The 18217-nt window shown below is 41.6% G+C and overlaps 2 protein-coding genes across 2 annotated transcripts in view; one reads left to right on the top strand and one right to left on the bottom strand.

Moving 5' to 3' along the window:
- Positions 1-9935, bottom strand: part of LOC133499548 (ral guanine nucleotide dissociation stimulator-like) — a 42357-nt gene extending 32422 nt beyond the window's left edge. Inside the window, exon 1 of the mRNA XM_061817699.1 lies at positions 7747-9935. Coding sequence (XP_061673683.1) covers positions 7747-7767 — 21 coding nt within the window. The 5' untranslated portion in view covers positions 7768-9935. The remainder of the gene's footprint in view (positions 1-7746) is intronic.
- A 1662-nt stretch (positions 9936-11597) lies between these two features.
- On the top strand, positions 11598-17508 carry ptgesl (prostaglandin E synthase 2-like). Its single transcript, XM_061818372.1, has 7 exons — positions 11598-11956; positions 12524-12721; positions 12808-12863; positions 13434-13586; positions 16176-16376; positions 16506-16623; positions 16961-17508. Exons 1-7 carry the CDS (start codon positions 11624-11626, stop codon positions 17087-17089), a joined length of 1188 nt encoding a protein of 395 aa, XP_061674356.1. The 5' UTR covers positions 11598-11623; the 3' UTR covers positions 17090-17508.
- The last annotated feature ends 709 nt before the right edge of the window (positions 17509-18217 follow it).

Below are 18217 nucleotides of genomic sequence, written 5' to 3' on the forward strand. Positions count from 1 at the left end.
CCCCCATGTGGCCCCTGAGCTAGAATGAGTTTTGACACCCCTGGTCTTGAGACAGCTTTTTGCTCTTGGAGTGGTCCTTAAATGGTTGAGGTCCTCCCTGGAGGAAAGGAGCTACTTTGTAACCATTGGAAGTCCTCAATCTCAACAAGTGGCAATGACCTATGGGGTCCCTCAAGGGTCAGTTCTTGGACCCCTCCTGTTCAGCCTGTATATGCTACCCTTTGGTCAAATTCTTCAAAACTTTGATTTTGACTATCATAGCTATGGAGATGACAGATGATATTTAGCAGTGTCTCCAGATGACGACCGCTCAATTGAGGTTATGTGCCACTGTCTAAAGCAAATAACTGGATAAGCCTAAATTTTCTTCAACTAAACCACAACAAAACTGATAATGGCTTTTGGCAATAAAGAAAAGAGGATTGCAGTTCGTAAATACCTGGACTCTCTGTCTTTAAAAATCAAAGACCAAGTCCAAAACCTGGGTGTTCTTATTGACTCTGACCTGACTTCGAACAGTCATATCAACTGCATCACAAAAACTGCCTTCTACCATCTGAAGAACATATCCAGAGTGAAGGCTTGTATGTGTCAAGCAGGCCAGGAAAAGCTCATCCATGCTTTTATCTCAAGTAGACTTGACTACTATAATGGTCTTCTGACTGGACCACCCCCCCCCCACACACACAAAAAAAAAAAAAAAATGTATAAAACAGCTGCATCGCATTCAGAATACTGCAGGTCACGTTCTGACCAGAACCAAGCAATCAGAGGATAAAACCACAATCCTAAAGTCCTTGCACTGGCTTCCAGTTAGCTTTTGGATACATTTTAAAGTACTGGTCTATAAATCACTAAATGATTTAGGTCCTGAATACATGAAAGAAATGCTTACGGAATACAAAGTCAGTAAAGCTCTGAGATCCACTGACTCAGGTCAAATAGTGGAGCGCAGAGTCCAAAGCAAACATGGTGAAGCAGCATTTAGCCATTATGCTGCACACAAATGGAATAAGTTGTCAACAGAGGTGAGGTCAACCCCAAGTGTGAATGTTTTTAAATCCAGGTTGAAAACTTCTTTTTTCCCCTCAAGCTTTTTAGAATATTTCCACTTTTTAAATCACATTTCTTGCACTGTACGTGGTTTTAATTGTACGTCCTTATACATATATGTTTTGTTATTTTGATCCCATTTAAATGTTTTATCTCTTTGTTTTTAAATACTTTTAATCATGTAAAGCACATTGAGTTACCTCGTGTATGAAATGAGCTATACAAATAAATTTGCTTTGCTTACCAATCTTGAAATGTGTCTTGACTCACATCCTGGCAATGAGCCCTTTTTTGTTGGCTATCAATTAGGACTGAACCATCTGATATTTATTTGCACTGACAACGGGCTGGATGGCTGTTATATTTTAAGTGTTGTCTTGGCTTCTTACATCTCCCTTTTTTCATGTGTTCAATATTTTTTTTCCCTGTGCCATTTCACTTATACTACTTACACTTATTTCAACCACGGCATTACCAATTGCTTGAACCCTTAAATAAGGTGTGATGGGCCGAATTAAAAATCCTAAAACTGCTTTGAAACCTTCATTCTAGCTACAAACCCTAACTTGGAACACGAATCCTTGTTTGGAAAAGACTTGAAAGCTTGATTTGAAAACCAGGACTTCAACTGTCAATGTTAAAATTAAAAATTAACTGTAAAATGGAGACCGTTATGAGTCTGTATTGCATTTGACATTTAAAAGTGCTATGAATAAAATTTACTCTCTTATGTACTTGCAACCCAGATTTAAAATGATAACCCTATCTTAAACGCCCCTGGAAGTAAGACAAAAAAATATCATGTCAATTTTTGGGGAGACAATTTCCACGCATGCGGTCATAAACAAACTTGTATGACAGTTTGCACAAATACAAAGTGGCGGTGGCGCCCTCACCAGGTGGTCCATGAGGTATATGGGCAGGTGTAACGTGCCCATCATGGTGGCGGGCTGCTGCGCCAACGCTCGCGACACGTCGAAACACTTCTCCATGTTGTTGTTGCTGCATCAACCCCACCCTAGTCCTAGTCCGCTAGTCCCGGTCAGCACGTTCAATCATCTCCGACTCCTCTGCCGTCACTCATCCACGTTTGCCTCCATGCGGCGGTGTTCGAGTCCATCACTGATGGATTGTGGGTGTCCTGAAGGGAAGGGGTTGGGGAGGGGGCTCTGCAGCTCTCTCTCTCTCTCTTTCTCTCTCGCCTTTTTGTCTCCTCCAATCTCTCGCTTTCTCTCAGCTTCTCTTTTACAGTCTCTCTCCCTTATCTCTTTTCTTCCTCACTCCATCCCACTCTACCTGATTATTCCCTCTTCTTTTTGTCCTTACTTCATCCTTCCTCTTCCTCCTCTGTTCCTTCTTCAGTCTTTCACTCAATCCCTCTCGCTTCCTTTAGTACTTACTCCCCCCTCTTCATTACTTTTCTCCCTTTCCCTCCCTCTATTTTACTACCTTTCTGCTTCCTACTCCTGTGTAGTCTCGCCTCTTTCATTCCCACAATCACTTCCTTTCCTCCCCATTCTCCTCTCTATCCTTCCTTACTACATTCCTCTTTGTCCATCTCTCTCACACACCTTCCTTTACGCCCTCAATCACTTCCTCGCTCTCTTTATATCCCTCCCCTTCTTATTTTTCTTCCCCATTCACCGTCTCCATCCCTTCATCTGTCTCTCCCTCCCTTTGGTTCTCTATTCTTCCTCGATCCTTTTATCTCTGCCACCATCCCCCCCTCTCCCCGTGTCTCAGTCTCTCCCCCTCCCTCTCTCTCTCTCTCTCTCACTCACTCACTCACTCACAGCCACCTGCTGGAATGTTACACTGTCCTAAAAGTGTCTCCTCTGTTGCTATGCCGCCTCACTGCCAGTCAATCAAACACAGCGGCGGTGTGGTCTATTTCCTGTTTACACAAAGCTCCTTGCAGGTAATAGATGTAACCTAATGTCTAGTTTAATCACAAAACAGATTTGATTTTTTTTTTTACTTTATTTAGTGTAATACAACAGTTAAAAAAAAGTTAATCAAACAGTATGTTTTGCGGTGTGACAATAATGTTAAAATTTGGCATTTTTCCCGCATTGCAGGAAGTGAGAGTGAAAGCTGGCCTTTGTGTGGCCAAGCACTCAAGCTGATTTACAGTCTGCGTTACACCTTTATTACTTCACTGCTGCCTCGCTGTGTGTAGTACGCATGCACTGCACGCTTTCAAAGTACGGTTTCTAGTTAAGGTTTCAAAGTAGGGTTTCAAGTTTGTGTGAGGGTTTTCAAAGAAAAGTTAAAGTTTTAAAGTACGGTTGAAGCTAGTTTTATGGTTTTGAACCAGTGTTATGGTATCAAGTCAGGGTTTCAAGACAGGGTTAGGGCTCCAAATTAGGATTTTAAGGCTGGGTGTTAAGCCATTATTTGAGTTTAAAATTTGGTTTTCAAATCTCGAATCAGGTTTCAAGCCAATCAAACTAGTTTGTCAACACAGGGTTAGTGTTTGTCAAGCCAGTGTTAGGGGTTCAAATAGCGGTGAAGATTTCAAGTTGAGGTTTCTAAAATTTAGGGTTTCAAGATAGGTTTATACCTTTTTAAATAGTTTCATGCCAGCATTTTATATTAGTATTTTAAGCCTAGATTAAGGTTTCAAGGTAGTATTTCAAAGTCAGGTAAGGGTCATGCCTTTGTTACGGACTTCAAAGGTTAGAATTTCAAGCCAGGGTTTAGGGTTTGAAGCCTGTGTTAGGGTTTTAAATCAGGGTTTCAAAATAAAGTTAGAGTTTCAAGCCAATATAAGGGCTTTAAAGTTGGGTTTTAAATCAGGTTCAGGGTTTTAGGCCAATGATAAGGTTTTAAGCAAGCGTTGCAGGGTAAGTTTACGGTTTATGTCTCGGTTGGCTTTCAAGTTAGTCTTAAAGTTTCAAGACAAGATTTGGCTTTTAAATAAGGACGGGGATTTGAAGTTAGGGGTGATGCCAGCAAACGCTTGTCTCCATGGTAACATGCGCCCCGTTGTGTATTTTTACATGAGTGCTTTGCTGACTGGTCTGATCGGTCGCCACCTCACCCGGCCTTTGCTTCACTTGGCACCGGACACTTGCGGTGGGCGGCCATGTTTGCCGCCAGCGCGTGGGAACAAAGTGGCCATTGAGCACGCATTCATGTGCTAATGATGCTAGCACGTAGCGGAGAATGTCGTACTCATGAATACTGTTGTCACAGCAACATGGACGAGGACTCTCAGACAAGCCAATGCCAACAGCGTGACTATCAAGAGAACTTTTACGCCAATCACAAAGGGTTCATTCATTGCGAGTGAAATCTGCTTAGCAACAAGTGATTTATATTAAATTAAGGGATTTTTTTTTTACTTATTTCTATTTGTTTTGTTTTTTTTTTTCATCATTTAACATCCTTTCACAGGAATGGTAAAAATTGTGATAAAAACATTCACTGTAAAAATCATAATGGAAGGGTTTCTAATTGGGTTAATTAAATATGAAAACAGGACAGAATATTTAAGATTTATTCCTCTCTGCCTCTGTGTTTTATATGAAAGGTGAACTGTACACCTGAGCGTGTTTAACATTTCAAAAGAGTTCTTGGCTACTCCTCGTCCACCTTCAGTGATATGGTTACGTGTTGAAAGTGGGACTTCTTAACCGACATGGAGGTGATGATTAGTTACTTAGAGGGGAGCCGATATATTTCAAGTAAGGCTTAGGATTTCAAAGTAGGAAGACAAGCCAGGGTTTAGTTTTTAGAGTTAGGTTCCAGGATTGGGTTAGGGTTTGAAACGAGGCTTAGTGTTTGAAATTAGGTTTTGAAGAGAGCATTAGGGTTTCATATCTTGGGCTTTATATTGGGATTTTAATGAGGGTTTGGTTTTCTTTCAAAGAACAGTTCCAGACCAGAATTCAATTTTTAAAGTCAGGTTTCAAGATCGTATGACGGTTTCAAACAAGGGATAGAGTTTGAAATTAAAGTTTGATGACACGGCTAGGGGATTAAAAAAGGATAAGGGTTTCAAAGATGTTTTCATGGCTGGGTTAGAGTTTTGAGGATGGTTTCTGGATTTAAGGTAACGTTTAAAACCTGGATTAGGTCTTTAAACCAGGGTTGCAGTTTTAAATAAGGATTTCAAGGCTGAGTGGGGGTTTCTAGCTAGACTTGGTCTTTCAATACTGTTCGGGCTTTAAATGAGGGTTAGGGTTTCAAAGTTGGGTTTCAAGATAGAGAAAATGATTTTAAAAACCTTTGGGGGTTCAAGCAGGGTTCCAAGGCAGGTTTAGGGTATCAGGTTTGAGCTTCAAATGACAAAAATACTGAATTTGAAAAGTACTGTCATTGCATTTTACAGGCTGCAACATTTGTTTGTGATGACTATCACACGCACACAAATACACGTCACTTTTTCAATTGTGGTGAGTGTCGAGTGTTAAATTTAACACGCTTGCTCCTGACTCAGCAGTTAGCGTTGGGCTCTCTGAATTTTATCAAGAATTATCATGAATTTGACCAGGCAAACGTGTGATGTGATCAGGGGAAAAAAAAAAAATAAAAATCCTTTCAGACTGTCCGTTAAAGGCAGGATTTTCGTTTGTCACTATTTTGTACAAAAGGTACCAACAAAGAACGGGGTGTCGACTGATGATCTCTGAGGTAGTAATAAAGGCAGGATGGTGGGCATGTGAACATTTTAATTAAAAAAAAAAAAGACAAGTGTGGAGTCTAAAATGAGACTCTCCCTTCTTTTTCCCTGTTGAGTTGAAGGTAGTTGTTGCAGTTACGCACAATTGCAACAATACCCCATCTGCTTTCAATGTGTTTTGTGGGAGAGGTGTTACATTTTGCATGTCAGTTTTTTTAAAAAATGCTTTTCATTAGGCATCACCACGTATCCTCGTAAACAATCACAATGTTGAGTGCAATAGGCAAAGAAATTATTATTAAATATTATTATTATCTATTGTTAGGTGCCACCGCTATTTTGTGGGATCTCTGTATGAAAGTTATGATCAGTACAGTATTTTTTGTAGTAAATGATCACAGAGTTCTATGGTTGGGGAAAAAACAACTCAAACACATTACAGATCTCCTGTTACAGCTATTTTGCAGGATATCTGTGTGAAAGGGGCTTATGACTGGTAGCACCATTTGCTGTAGTAAACCGTTGCTGGGTTCTGCAAGACCAATAAATTCCAGATCTACTGTTATATCAGTTTTCTGGGATCTCCGGAGATCTTTATGACTCATACCACCATGTTCTGTTGACTATTGACTATGGGTTCCATGTGACAAAAGACAAATTGCAGATTCACTGTTGTAGCTATTTTCAAGAACATTCATGTGAAAGATTTATGAATAGTACCCCCATTTTTTGATATGGACAATTCTTGGTCTTGTGTAAAAAACAAACAAAAAAGACCAACAAATTCCAGATCTGCTGTTACAGCTATTTTTCAGATGACTGTGTGAAGGATGTTCATTTTTTAAGATCGCACTAGCACTACAAACAACCCCATCTTTGCCACCTGACACATTCGTCATCGTTACCATAACATTACATTTAACAGTTTGAAAATTTAAATTCTGAAAACTCAAAAGGAAATGACTTCATTCTGCATTGCTTCTGAATCCTCTGAGCTAACTGAGGTCCTCTCGTTCTGGTTTTGTTTGTTGATAGCTAATGAGGGATGGGCTTTTTTGTTTTACTTTCAGGTGGTGGCTATTGAAAAATTGTTTCAAAAATTCCTGAAGCAGGTCGCCGCGAGTCTGGTGGGGTACGCACCAGAGTGCAGAGCAGGTGAATGACACCTCGTCAGTTACGCCTTCTGTTTTTGATTGTAAAAACGTGACGAGATTTCTTGAAAATGATAGACTAAGTCTGACTGGAATAGTCACTTCAACCTGAAAACGTTGCACCAATAATTTTATAAACTGGATGATAAAATTCAGAGAAAATTGATGGAAAACAATTAATTGTTTAAAGAGTGATTTTGAGTAATATTGCATTTAAAAAAACTGGGCAAATTGGAGTAAAACCAGTCTAACTTCATAATTTCTTAGCACATTGCCTAGATCTTCTCATTGAGTCTACTACTCTGGGAACCCCATCTCCGATTGGCTGACAAGTTTAATTTTAAAACAGCCACATAAAAGTTCCTACGGTCCAGAATTCAGAGGGCTTCTCCAAGTCAATGCATCAAAATTAGCGTGACGTAACGTATGTGAATTGGCCGATAAAGTCAACTTAAATGTTGCACATGGAACCTTATTTATTAAGAGAGCAGTGTGGCCACTGGAATAGTTCATGTACTTTAGTCATCAATTGAATTTGTGAGAGGATTTGGGGCATTTGAAATGCTCATTCCATTTTCTTTTTATTCCACAAATATGGCATTCATTTGTCACCCTGCTATAGGTTGTTCTCCCCTGGGCATGAGGGTTTCTTTAAAAATAAAAATATAAACAACTGCAACAACTTGCTGTCTTTGTTCCTTCCCACAAAAAAGATCACACACACATTACAGTGACAACTAATGAACAAAATTCTCATTTAGTTGATTTAAAAAAAAAAAAAAAACCTCATAAAATAACAGTAAGGGGCGTCTTAGGTCACAGGTGACGCTAATTATCCCAATAAGCCGCATGCAAATGAGCCCGAGGTCCAGATGTGCTTTCGGTGGCAAAATGTCCCACCTTTTCGCAATTTACCTGTTTTTCCAGCATGATCATTCTCTCGCTGTCATGACCTTCATGAGGGTGTTGAGGCGCACCTTCACTCGGCCACTCAGTCGCTCCCCTCGCTTAGCATCCTCATCGGCAGAAAGAAAGGGAGAGGGAGGCAAAAAAAAAAAAAAAAAAAAAGAAACTACTCACTAACTAGCTTAGCTGTGAGGCTAATCGAGAGCTCGGGTTTTTAAATGTCCTCTTCTCCGCCAGCATGTCTCCACATGGCGGGGGTATGGGGGAGAAAAGTACCGACAGTCAGCAGCTAAGCTAAAGGGATTGCCTTAGCCTTAGCTGGCTAAAGAGCGAGCAATGCTATTTATTTGTCTCCTTCCGCTGTCACCCGAAAACAGTACGACGTCGGCGGCGCTGGGCAGAAGAAGATGTCCTCCAGCGTCGGTTCGCCACCACACCAACCCATCATCATCATCATCATCATCGTCGTCGTCGTCGCTGTTGTCATCATCCCCGCTGACGAGCAGCCACACGGGATGGATGCGGCGATGCCACCGCGACCGTGGATGCTTTAATGGATGCTGGGGAAGGCGGAGCCCAATCTCTGCTTTCCTGATCACTAATGTACCGTTTACGATGCTCTTGAACGCCGCACACGTAGCACGAAAACAGACAATGTGGAAGACGCTGGAAAATCCGCACGAGCGCTGAACGCACCGCAGTCAGCCTGGCTCGTTGTATTTACTCAACTACAGAAAATTCCTTACTCAACTATCGAGGGTTTTCGGCTATACGTAAACGTATTTCTGATCTTTTCCATGGGTGTTTATTTAATCAACTCCAGAAAATCCCAGGTTACTATATTTCCTCGTTTAGATGACACACTCAACTAAAGAGACTACCTGCCCACTGTATTTCCAACCACATAGAACTAACTACAAAAGGTGGCAGGTTTATGTGTTATCTCAAATATGGTTACACGCCACTATAGAGTCCAACTGGCCACTGTATTTCCTCGTTTCTCGGGTACACTCTCCAGAAGGTATACCTGCCCCCTATGGTTCCCTGTATTTGTTATCAAAGGGTGCTAGGTTCCTGTATTTCCTCCTAGCAGCCACGCTCAAGTACAGAGGATCCCATCCTACTGTTTTTCCTCACTCAGTGGCTGCACTCAACTACAGAGGGTACCACTATACAGTATTTTCTCATTTCTTAGCCGCACTGAACTACAGAGAGTACCGGGCTTAGTTTTGAAATTCCTCATATGTGGCCACATTAAACTACAGATACTATCAAGCTAAGTGGCTTGAAAAATGTTGTATTATGCAGGGGTGTTTATTTACTGGAGTACAGAGTGTTCCAGGCTACTGTATTGCCACGTTTAGTGTGTAGAAGTGTTTATTTGTTCCAGGTAACTGTATATTCTTATTTTCTGACCTAACTCAAATACAGAGAGTACCGGGCTGTTGTATTTTCTCATGTATTGACCATGGGTGTTTATTTATTCAATTACAGTGGGTACCATGCAGGCTACTGAATTTCCTTGTGCAGCATCTACGGGTGTCTATACTGTGTCCAGCGTTTCTTCTTTTGAGAAAATTGGTCTAAAAATGGATTTTACCAACTGAAAAGTAAAAAATAATTAAAAGTTTCTCAAAGGGATACAGCACCCCTGAAATATCTAACATCAACAATATCAGAATCAGGTTTACTGGCCAAGTACAGTATATCAGTTTCTATCCATTTTGGTCGGGACAATTTGGAGTGGTTTATTTATAACTCTCACTGAACTGTATGAAAATAGAAAACAGATGGGAAAATATTTTTCATTCACTTGGGTCATAATTGTACTGTACACACTAACTGTTGCCTAATAATTGTCCCCATGTTAATATTCTCCTCAGGATGAAACTCACTTTTATTTTCTTAAACATTTTTCTTTGCGCTTTATTTCGATTTTGAATTAACCTAAAACACTGCGGTTGGTGATTTAAAAAAAAAATCCAAAATAAGACTTCCCTAATAAATCTGTACGTGGTGTAATTAGTCAACTGCAGAGTACCAAACAACCGTGTACTTGTAGTCGCCGTAGGCATCTATTCAATTAAAGAAGGTATAGACAAATACAGAATTATTTCGCATTACAGTCACGAGTGTTTTTATAATACGGACAGTACTTGCGGCAGGTGTTTTAGCAGGAAACCTTTATCTGTAGACATTTACTATATTGTTACTTAGTGAAATATATGATTTAATTAAAGTGGCATTTTTGTTTTTTAGTTTAAATTTATTCAATTTAGTTTAAAAGTATTAAACTTTTAGAATTTGTAATAATTCCACAACATTTGTTATAGCTGAATTGAATTTGTAATTTGCATTTTCAATTCAGATATAAATTGTTTTTCAAGTGATACAGTTTCAATATACAATAATTTACAATTAAAATTTCACAATTGAAAAAAAGTCACTGATGGTGTTGTGGTACACACGCCTACCTCTGGTGCGGGCAGCGTGGGATTGATTCCTGCTCAGTGATGGTGTCGATATCTGCCCTGCGACTGACTGGCGACCAGTTCAGGGTGTAGTCCGCCTTTGGCCCGAAGCTGGCTGGGATAGGTTCCAGCTTTCCCGTGACCCTTGTCAGGATAAGCGATTTGGATAATGACGTTTCACATTTGTTTACGTACACTTTAATTCTGTTTATTCTTTAAAGTTCAACTGACACGTAAAGCATGATTTTTAGTGTTTTAATGAAATAAAGGCAGCTGGAATGGACCCATCAATTTTTTCAACACACATCATGATTTTGTCGTGTACGGATTTTTGTATCTCCTGCCATGAAAATCCTCTTGAGGCATTCGTCTTGGAGAAGAAGCAGGAAGTGACATTTTTTCCAGATGCCCACACTGGTGGCTTTGTGTGTTTATACCAGTATTACTGGCGGGAAAGTAGCTGTTTTTTTTCCTGCGTATGAGCCAAAATGCCATCTCGTTGCATTGGTGGATATTGCGCGAACACTCGGGAGGATGGATTCACTCTTCACACTTTTCCAAAACACCCAGTTCGTTATGAAAAATTGATTGCACAGGTGCAAAGGACGAGAGCTTCATGGGTTCCAAATGACAGGTAGGTGTGTATAGAGTTATTAAAAACATAATAGTTGGGGAGAACGTAATCTTCTCAGAAGTAACAAAAGATCCGCATCATAATAACTTAATCAACTATGTAAGTCGCGGTGCTATATGTGTCGATGCGGCAGCATTGTTTGTCGAGCCCGCAGAGGTGGAATGGGCAGGGAGGTGGTTTTGCTGCATGCGGGAGGAGAAAGGAGCTCCGCCATCAACCAGTTACTTCGCTCAGCATGGGTCCTCCCGAGTTCCCCACATACTGTCATACACACTGTTGAGGCGCGGGTCTGTTGTTAGTTAGAAGTGATCCGCATATCATCTAAATATGGCTTGAAATGATAGGGTAATATTGCCCCGGTCACTTCACTCGATTATGAGACGTTGTCTTCTTCGAAAAGAGCTTCTGTGGCATAAGGGGCATCAGAAATATCCGAAAATCTCTTTTGTTCATCTCCCATAGTAGGTGGCACAGCATCTTCTCAATGGTGACTGTCGCAATGTGACATCTGCTGCAGGCAATACGGCTGCCGCTGAGATGTGGAGTGAGACTTCCGCAAATTTGCGCATGAACGACACGCTCTCCGCTCCTTTGTTTTGTATAGACATTGAAGTGAATAATATTATATTTAGTTTTCATAACAACGTCTATTTAAAAATGTATACAGGCCTGTCGTTTGAGCTTTAATTTGAGTGAAAAACCACGATCGATTTATGACGTCAGAAAAGGGCGGTGCTTATAGTCTAGCAGACGTCTCTCTTTGGGAAAGTGTACCAACGCGATGCATTGTGGGACTTTATGTAAACCCAACATGGCGGCGGCCTGCGCCAGATCGCTGGTTAAGGTCGGTTGTACGACTCTGGAGAGTTCCGTTCTCCCCCGATCTGGCACCGGTGCCCTTCTGTTGGGGAACGCCGGCTCTCGAGTGTCCCGGAGGGCCTACTTCGGCACGGGCGGCAGGACCGGAGCCCGCTCTGGGACGCTGTGGTCTTTGCGGGGAGGTAGAAACGGTGCGCTGAGCTGCGCCTTCCTGCTCGGCGGCGGTGTCGGTCTCTATCACACCGTGAAATTCTACTGGGACCAGGAGCGACACCTCGCCCAGGAGCAAGCCCAGGTGAGAGGCCTCGTGTGCGGTGAGAGGACGGGGAACGCTGCCTTCCATGGAGGACCGAGCTGACGTTGGAAACGTGAATCCTTGTCAAAAAGTCAGGTTCTCTGATTTAGCTATGTAACATGCGAATTAAATGAACTTTTAAAATCATTATTCTAGAAGCTACAGGCAATATAAATTTCAAAAACTCAAGTCAATCAAGAACATCACCGCGGTTGGAAAACGCTCTCATGTTTAGTTTTATTTGTTTATCGATGTATCTCTCTTGTAGATTGCTGTACAAGATTTTTTGGGGGTCGGGGGCAATAGCATCATGATCTTTCAAGACTCACAAAACATTTTTTTGTGGCCCCAGATGTACTAAAAGAAAGCTAGACTTGCAAAAAAGTTTTTCTACTTTTTTTTCTCCATCCTTTAGTAATAAGCAGTAGAACGTGGTTTGGTTTCTGACTAAAAAAAAAAAACAATCGGAGAGAATAATGTTTCACTGAAAAGCAACATCAAGCTGAACGATGGCTTTGATGTTTATTTGTATTGCTTTGCTTTTGTGTGCTTGTTCGCGTGTCTCAGGCTGCCCCCGCAGGAGCCCCCTTAGCGTGCCTGACGCTGTACCAGTACCAAACGTGTCCGTTCTGCAGCAAAGTGCGAGCCTTCCTGGATTACCACGGCCTGGCCTACCGCGTGGTGGAGGTGAATCCCGTCATGCGACAGGAGATCAAGTGGTCCACCTACAGGAAGGTTCCCATCCTCACGGTGGACGAGCACCTGGTACCTTGCGCTAACCGGCAGTAATCTTCATTCATTGCCAGTTGTTAATATGTGAGTGATTTTACCTTTTTTTTTTTAAATTGCAGCAACTGAACGACTCGTCGGTCATCATCAGCTCACTCAAGACCTTCTTAGTCAGCAAGTAAGCTTTGAGATGTGAACAAATATTTTGACCACCTCAACAACTACCTTCAGAAATAAATTGACTGCAATATTATCACCTTGACAACTAAGTTGACTACTACCTTAATGAATACCTTTTTGTAACTAATCAATAACTACCCTTCCAGCTTCATTGACAACTACATTATTCACCAATTTAAATGTCATTTTAATAGTTACATGACAACTGCAGTACCTTAAATCTCTACAACTATCTTCATACTTTTAAAAACGAATTAAAACTATCCTAACAACTGACAACTATCTTTACAATGATGTTGACTACTAACTGATGAACTATAACTATATTGACAACTACCTTAATAACTTCTTTGAAAACTACATTGACAGCCTTTTTTAACATCAACCTGTGACAACTATCTTGTCACTTACCTTGATGACTACATTAACCCCCAAAAAATCTCGACAACTCCCTGGACGAAGATCTTAACAACTACCGTGACAAATACATCGAAAATGATCTTGACAATAATCTGGACATCAACATATCCTTGCTCATCCAATAATTGGGATCATTTTTTTTTTTAAGGGGTTCCAACATGTCTGACATTTTGCGTTGTTACCCCGAGCTGAAATACGTGAACGACAGCGGCAAGCAGGTGACGGAGTACAGCAATAAGTACTGGCTCATGCTCAGCGAGGACGACACGGCCACAGTGTACCCCGACAAAGGCACGCAGAAGTAAGCTAAGTGTCGCTCAGCTGTGCTAACAACAAATGGATAAAGTGACTTTTTCACATTTGTCGCTTATTGAACGGTCTTTAAAGAGTATGAAATGTTTATCGATAAATAATGCCAACTTGTATGAGGAAAAACACTGTATTTCGTAGTCGATTTTAAGCCCTTAAGATCAATTTGAAAATACGAAAACGTTATTTTAAACCCTGTTCAGATAATATGCTCATTTTATTCATTGTAAAGCAAAGCAAATTTGTTTGTATAGCGCACATCATACACAAGGTAACTCAATGTGCGTTACATGATTAAAGGCATTTGAAAACAAAGAGATAAAACATTTAAAATGGGATAAAAACAATAAAAATGACAAACAAAATATTAAAAAAAAGACAGCTAAAACTGTAAATAGTGTAAATTATATGATCAAAAAGTGGATATAAGTATATTATATACTGTGTATAGTTGCTATTTTTTAATCATTTGTTTAAAGTTTTCAATTAACATTTTAAAAGTTTTGTTGCTTTTTTTTTTTTTTTTACATATCTTAATTTAGTTTTTTTTTTTTTTAATGTCACAATGTTTTTTTTTTTTTTTCCCGGACACAATTAACATGTACACATACGCAGTAATACACATACATCAGCGTTTCCCCACAGAACTAAAATGTAGTGTGTATTTGGCAGCTGACCCTTGGGTTTTTGGTGGCGGGCACCAGTGTAAGACTCAGTAAGTAAGTCTAAACTTTTGGTGTGTGTGTGAGGCACTTTAAATACATAAAGAAATGCCATTTCAGCAAGTTACCACCCATTATTTCTGTCATGTTGCAATGTTGGTTTGACCTGACTGATTAAATACTTGACCTAACTCGAGAATATTTTTGAAGATACATAGTACATATACACAACACAAGTATATACAGTAAATGAACAAGTCATTTAAAGTGGGACTGACATCCCTATAAGCATTCTAAAATAGATATTGTAATGAAAAATCCATATAACAGTATTCACTTCAATGTCTACAAAGAAAAAAAAGTGAGCGGAGAGCGCGTCATCCATGCACAAAGTTGCGCAATTGAGTGTCCCTCGACATCCAAGTGTTCGCCATATTAGTCGCGTCCTCTGTCCTTGACGTCATCGTCACTTCCGTCGTTGAAAACGCGCAGTGCCTGCTCCTATGGAAGCCGAACAACAGAGATGTTCGCATTTTTCTGACACCGAAGCTCTTTTCGAAAAGAACAACACCACACAACCAAGTGAAGTTACCGGGGCAATATTACACTCTTGTTTCGAGCCATATTCAGATGATATGCGATCACGGCCAAACCGCGGCTCATCGCAGCCGGCCGGTGTGGCTTATGACAGAGTTGAGCGGTGCTCCTTTAAGGGGGTGCTCGCAGTCGAGCCCGGGCGCTTTATGCGCGCACGACTGAATAACGCATTCTCGGTTGGGTTCTTCAGAGCCGCCCCCATGGCAAAGCCCGACGTGCAGCTTTCACAGAAGCTGTGATCGCCGAACGCAGCGCCTCAGCCGGTGTGGCTGAGTTTCGGAGCCCATGGTGGGATATAAGGAGGAGGTGGAGCCTAGCTATGTTGCTTTTAAGGGTATGTTCAAAGTCGCTGCAGTACGCGATGAACACTATCGAGACATTGTTGGCTCGGAGACGCGCACATCGACACATTTCATACGGGGATCTTTTGTTATGTTATGAGAGAGACAGATTACGTGGTCCGCCCCACACTCTTATTTTTTTTAGTAGCTGTATGCGCACATCAACACATTTCATACACCGATCTTTTGCTACGTTATAAGAGAGACCGATTACGTGGTCCGCCCCAAACTATTATTTTTTTTTGGAGCTGTATACACACCTACCTCTTATTTGGAACCCACAAAGCTCTCGTCCTGTGCACCCGTGCAATCCATTTTTCACAACGAACAGGTTCTCTTTCAAACTTATGAAGGGTAATTCCATTCTCCCGAGTGTTCAAGCAATGTCCAGCAATGCAATGAGCCGGCATTTTGGCTAACACGCAGGAACAACGAGCTACCTTCCCGGAGGTAAAACTAATGGAAACAAACGAGTCCACTAGGGGGCGCCTCTGTCCTGTACGTCACTTCCTGCTTCTTCTCGAAAACAAATCCCTACGAGGATTTTCATGGCGTGAGTTACAAAAAGCTGTATACGTCAAAATCATGTTTTGTGGTGGAAAAAGCGCATGGGCCCATATTGGCTGTGGGTTTTTCATTAATAATATACCAAAAATCATCCATTTGACACTTGACCTTTAAATAGCTCCCTCTTGTAATTAGCTCTGCTATCTTATTATTAAATTTGGTGATTGGCCCCAAATATCCTAATCATGTAAATTAATGTACATCTAGATATGTTTAACAACTCAGGACAGCATCTTTTGAACACACACCCATACAGATATAAAAGCACTTCAACACAAATCCTCACACATGTGCATCCACACATAGTCACAGGTACACAAACATGCACGCATACACATGACCCCCTTTTTAATGTATATTTTCTGATTTTTGGTGTGCGGCAGTCGGTAGCATTGGTCGTTTTTTGCGTCCCAGGGAAGAGATGAAGTGGCGTCAGTGGGCCGACGACTGGCTGGTGCACCTGATCTCGCCCAACGTGTACCGCAGCACCGGCGAGGCCTTGGCCTCCTTCGACTACATCGTGCGGGAGGGCAAGTTTGGCGCCCTGGAGGGCGTCTTCGCTAAGTACGTCGGTGCCGCCGCCATGTTTATCATCGCCAAGCGCCTCAAGAGCCGGTGAGTGAGTCACTTGGGATCGGGCTTTTCGGACCTGATTATATGCAGAGGTTGTTTTCATTTCTAGTGTACACAACAATTTTTTGTTTGGTTTTGTCATGAATAACAGGAAAGTAAATGTAATTGCAGGCACAATCTTCAGGACGACGTGCGTCAGGACCTGTACAAGGCCGTCAACGACTGGGTGGCGGCCGTGGGCAAGAAGAGGAAGTTCATGGGCGGGGAGCAGCCCAACCTGGCCGATCTGGTGAGTAAACACGGCAGCGCCTCCGCGTCCTCTCCGGATGTTCTGCGTCAGCATGGGGGACGCTTTCCACATGGTGAAAAGCCATGCCGCAGAGAGACTGTATGAAAATACCTTTTTGAAATAGTTTTAAAAAACAGTTTTCAAGTATTCCTTAGTACCATTTCTCATTCTCGCGCTGTCCCAAAATGGAAGTATCGTCTGTAACATCACATTGTGGAAAGGATGAAGAAGACTCTTGATTTTTGTGCATCTGGAACATATCCTTCGCGATAAATGGGTTTAAAAAATAATAACAATATAGCTCACTGTAGTTTTTCCGCTCGCTCGTCCCTGACAGGCAGTGTTTGGCGTCCTGCGCGTGATGGAGGGCCTGGAGGCCTTCGATGACATGATGGCCAACACCAAGGTGAAGCCGTGGTACCGGCGCATGGAGGCGGCCACCCGCAACCACGATGGACGCTCATAGTCGTTACGGCAACCGTGTTGTTGATAAAAAGAAACTCACTGCTTTGCAGAGGGCACGGGGGACTTATCGATGCTCGTCTGATCGTATTGTTTTGCTCTGGAATATTACGGTCATCCTCAAGATTCAATGCAATAAAAGGCGGATTTTTACGGTTTATGTTGGCGGTTGAGCGCCTCTCTTGTAAAGTTCCGTTTGGGTTCATTAAAGTGTCCCTGAAAAAAGAGAGGGGTGGAAAGAAAAAGGGTTAACTTATTCTTCTTGTGTTGAGGTTTCCATGATGCAGGATGCTGATGCTGCCATATGAGGGCACTCTTCAGTTGGTGTTCATCTGACGTGAAAACATTTCATGAAAATGTTTCACTAATCCAAATGTACTCAGACTGCAGGATTCATGTGCATACAATAAAAACAAGAATGTGGTTGGCATTTTTTCTTCAACATGTAAACCTTTTGATGGGCTTTAAAATGTTATTGATAAATATAAATTTGATGATGGATGTTTGGGAGGGAGGCGGCACGGTGGATCAGCTGGTAAAACATTGGCGTCAGAGTTCTGATGTCCTGGGTTCAATCCGAGACCCGCCTGTGTGGAGTTTGCGTGTTCTCCCCGTGCCTATGTGGGTTTACTCCGGCAACTCCGGTTTCCTCCCATATCCCAAAAAACATGCAACATTAATTGGACACTCTAAATTGCCTCTAGGTGTGATGGTGAGTGCAAATGGTTCTTTGTTTCTATATGACCTGTGATTGGCTGTCTACCAATTCAGGGTTTCCCCTGCCTCCTGCCCGTTGACAGCTGGGATAGGCTCCAGCACTCCCCGCGACCCTTGTGAGGATAAGCGGCAAAGAAAATGGATGTATGTATGTTGTGAGGGAAGCCATGAGGACTGGGTGTTATAGAGGAAGATGCACAAGATATGCTTAGATGGAAAAAGATGACACGCTGTGGTGACCCCTAACAGGACAAGCCGAAAGGAAAAGAAGAATAAATGAAAATTTGATTTATAATATTTTATCCAAGATGATGCACTGTAGTTAACTGATTATTTTTAAGCGAGTGTTAAACAAAAAATACAAAAAAATGTCTTTTCTTCCAACTGTACAGCTAAAAAAAAAGTTCTAGACTTA

Source organism: Syngnathoides biaculeatus, chromosome 4, assembly GCF_019802595.1.
Source record: "Syngnathoides biaculeatus isolate LvHL_M chromosome 4, ASM1980259v1, whole genome shotgun sequence".
Taxonomy (NCBI): Eukaryota; Metazoa; Chordata; class Actinopteri; order Syngnathiformes; family Syngnathidae; genus Syngnathoides; species Syngnathoides biaculeatus.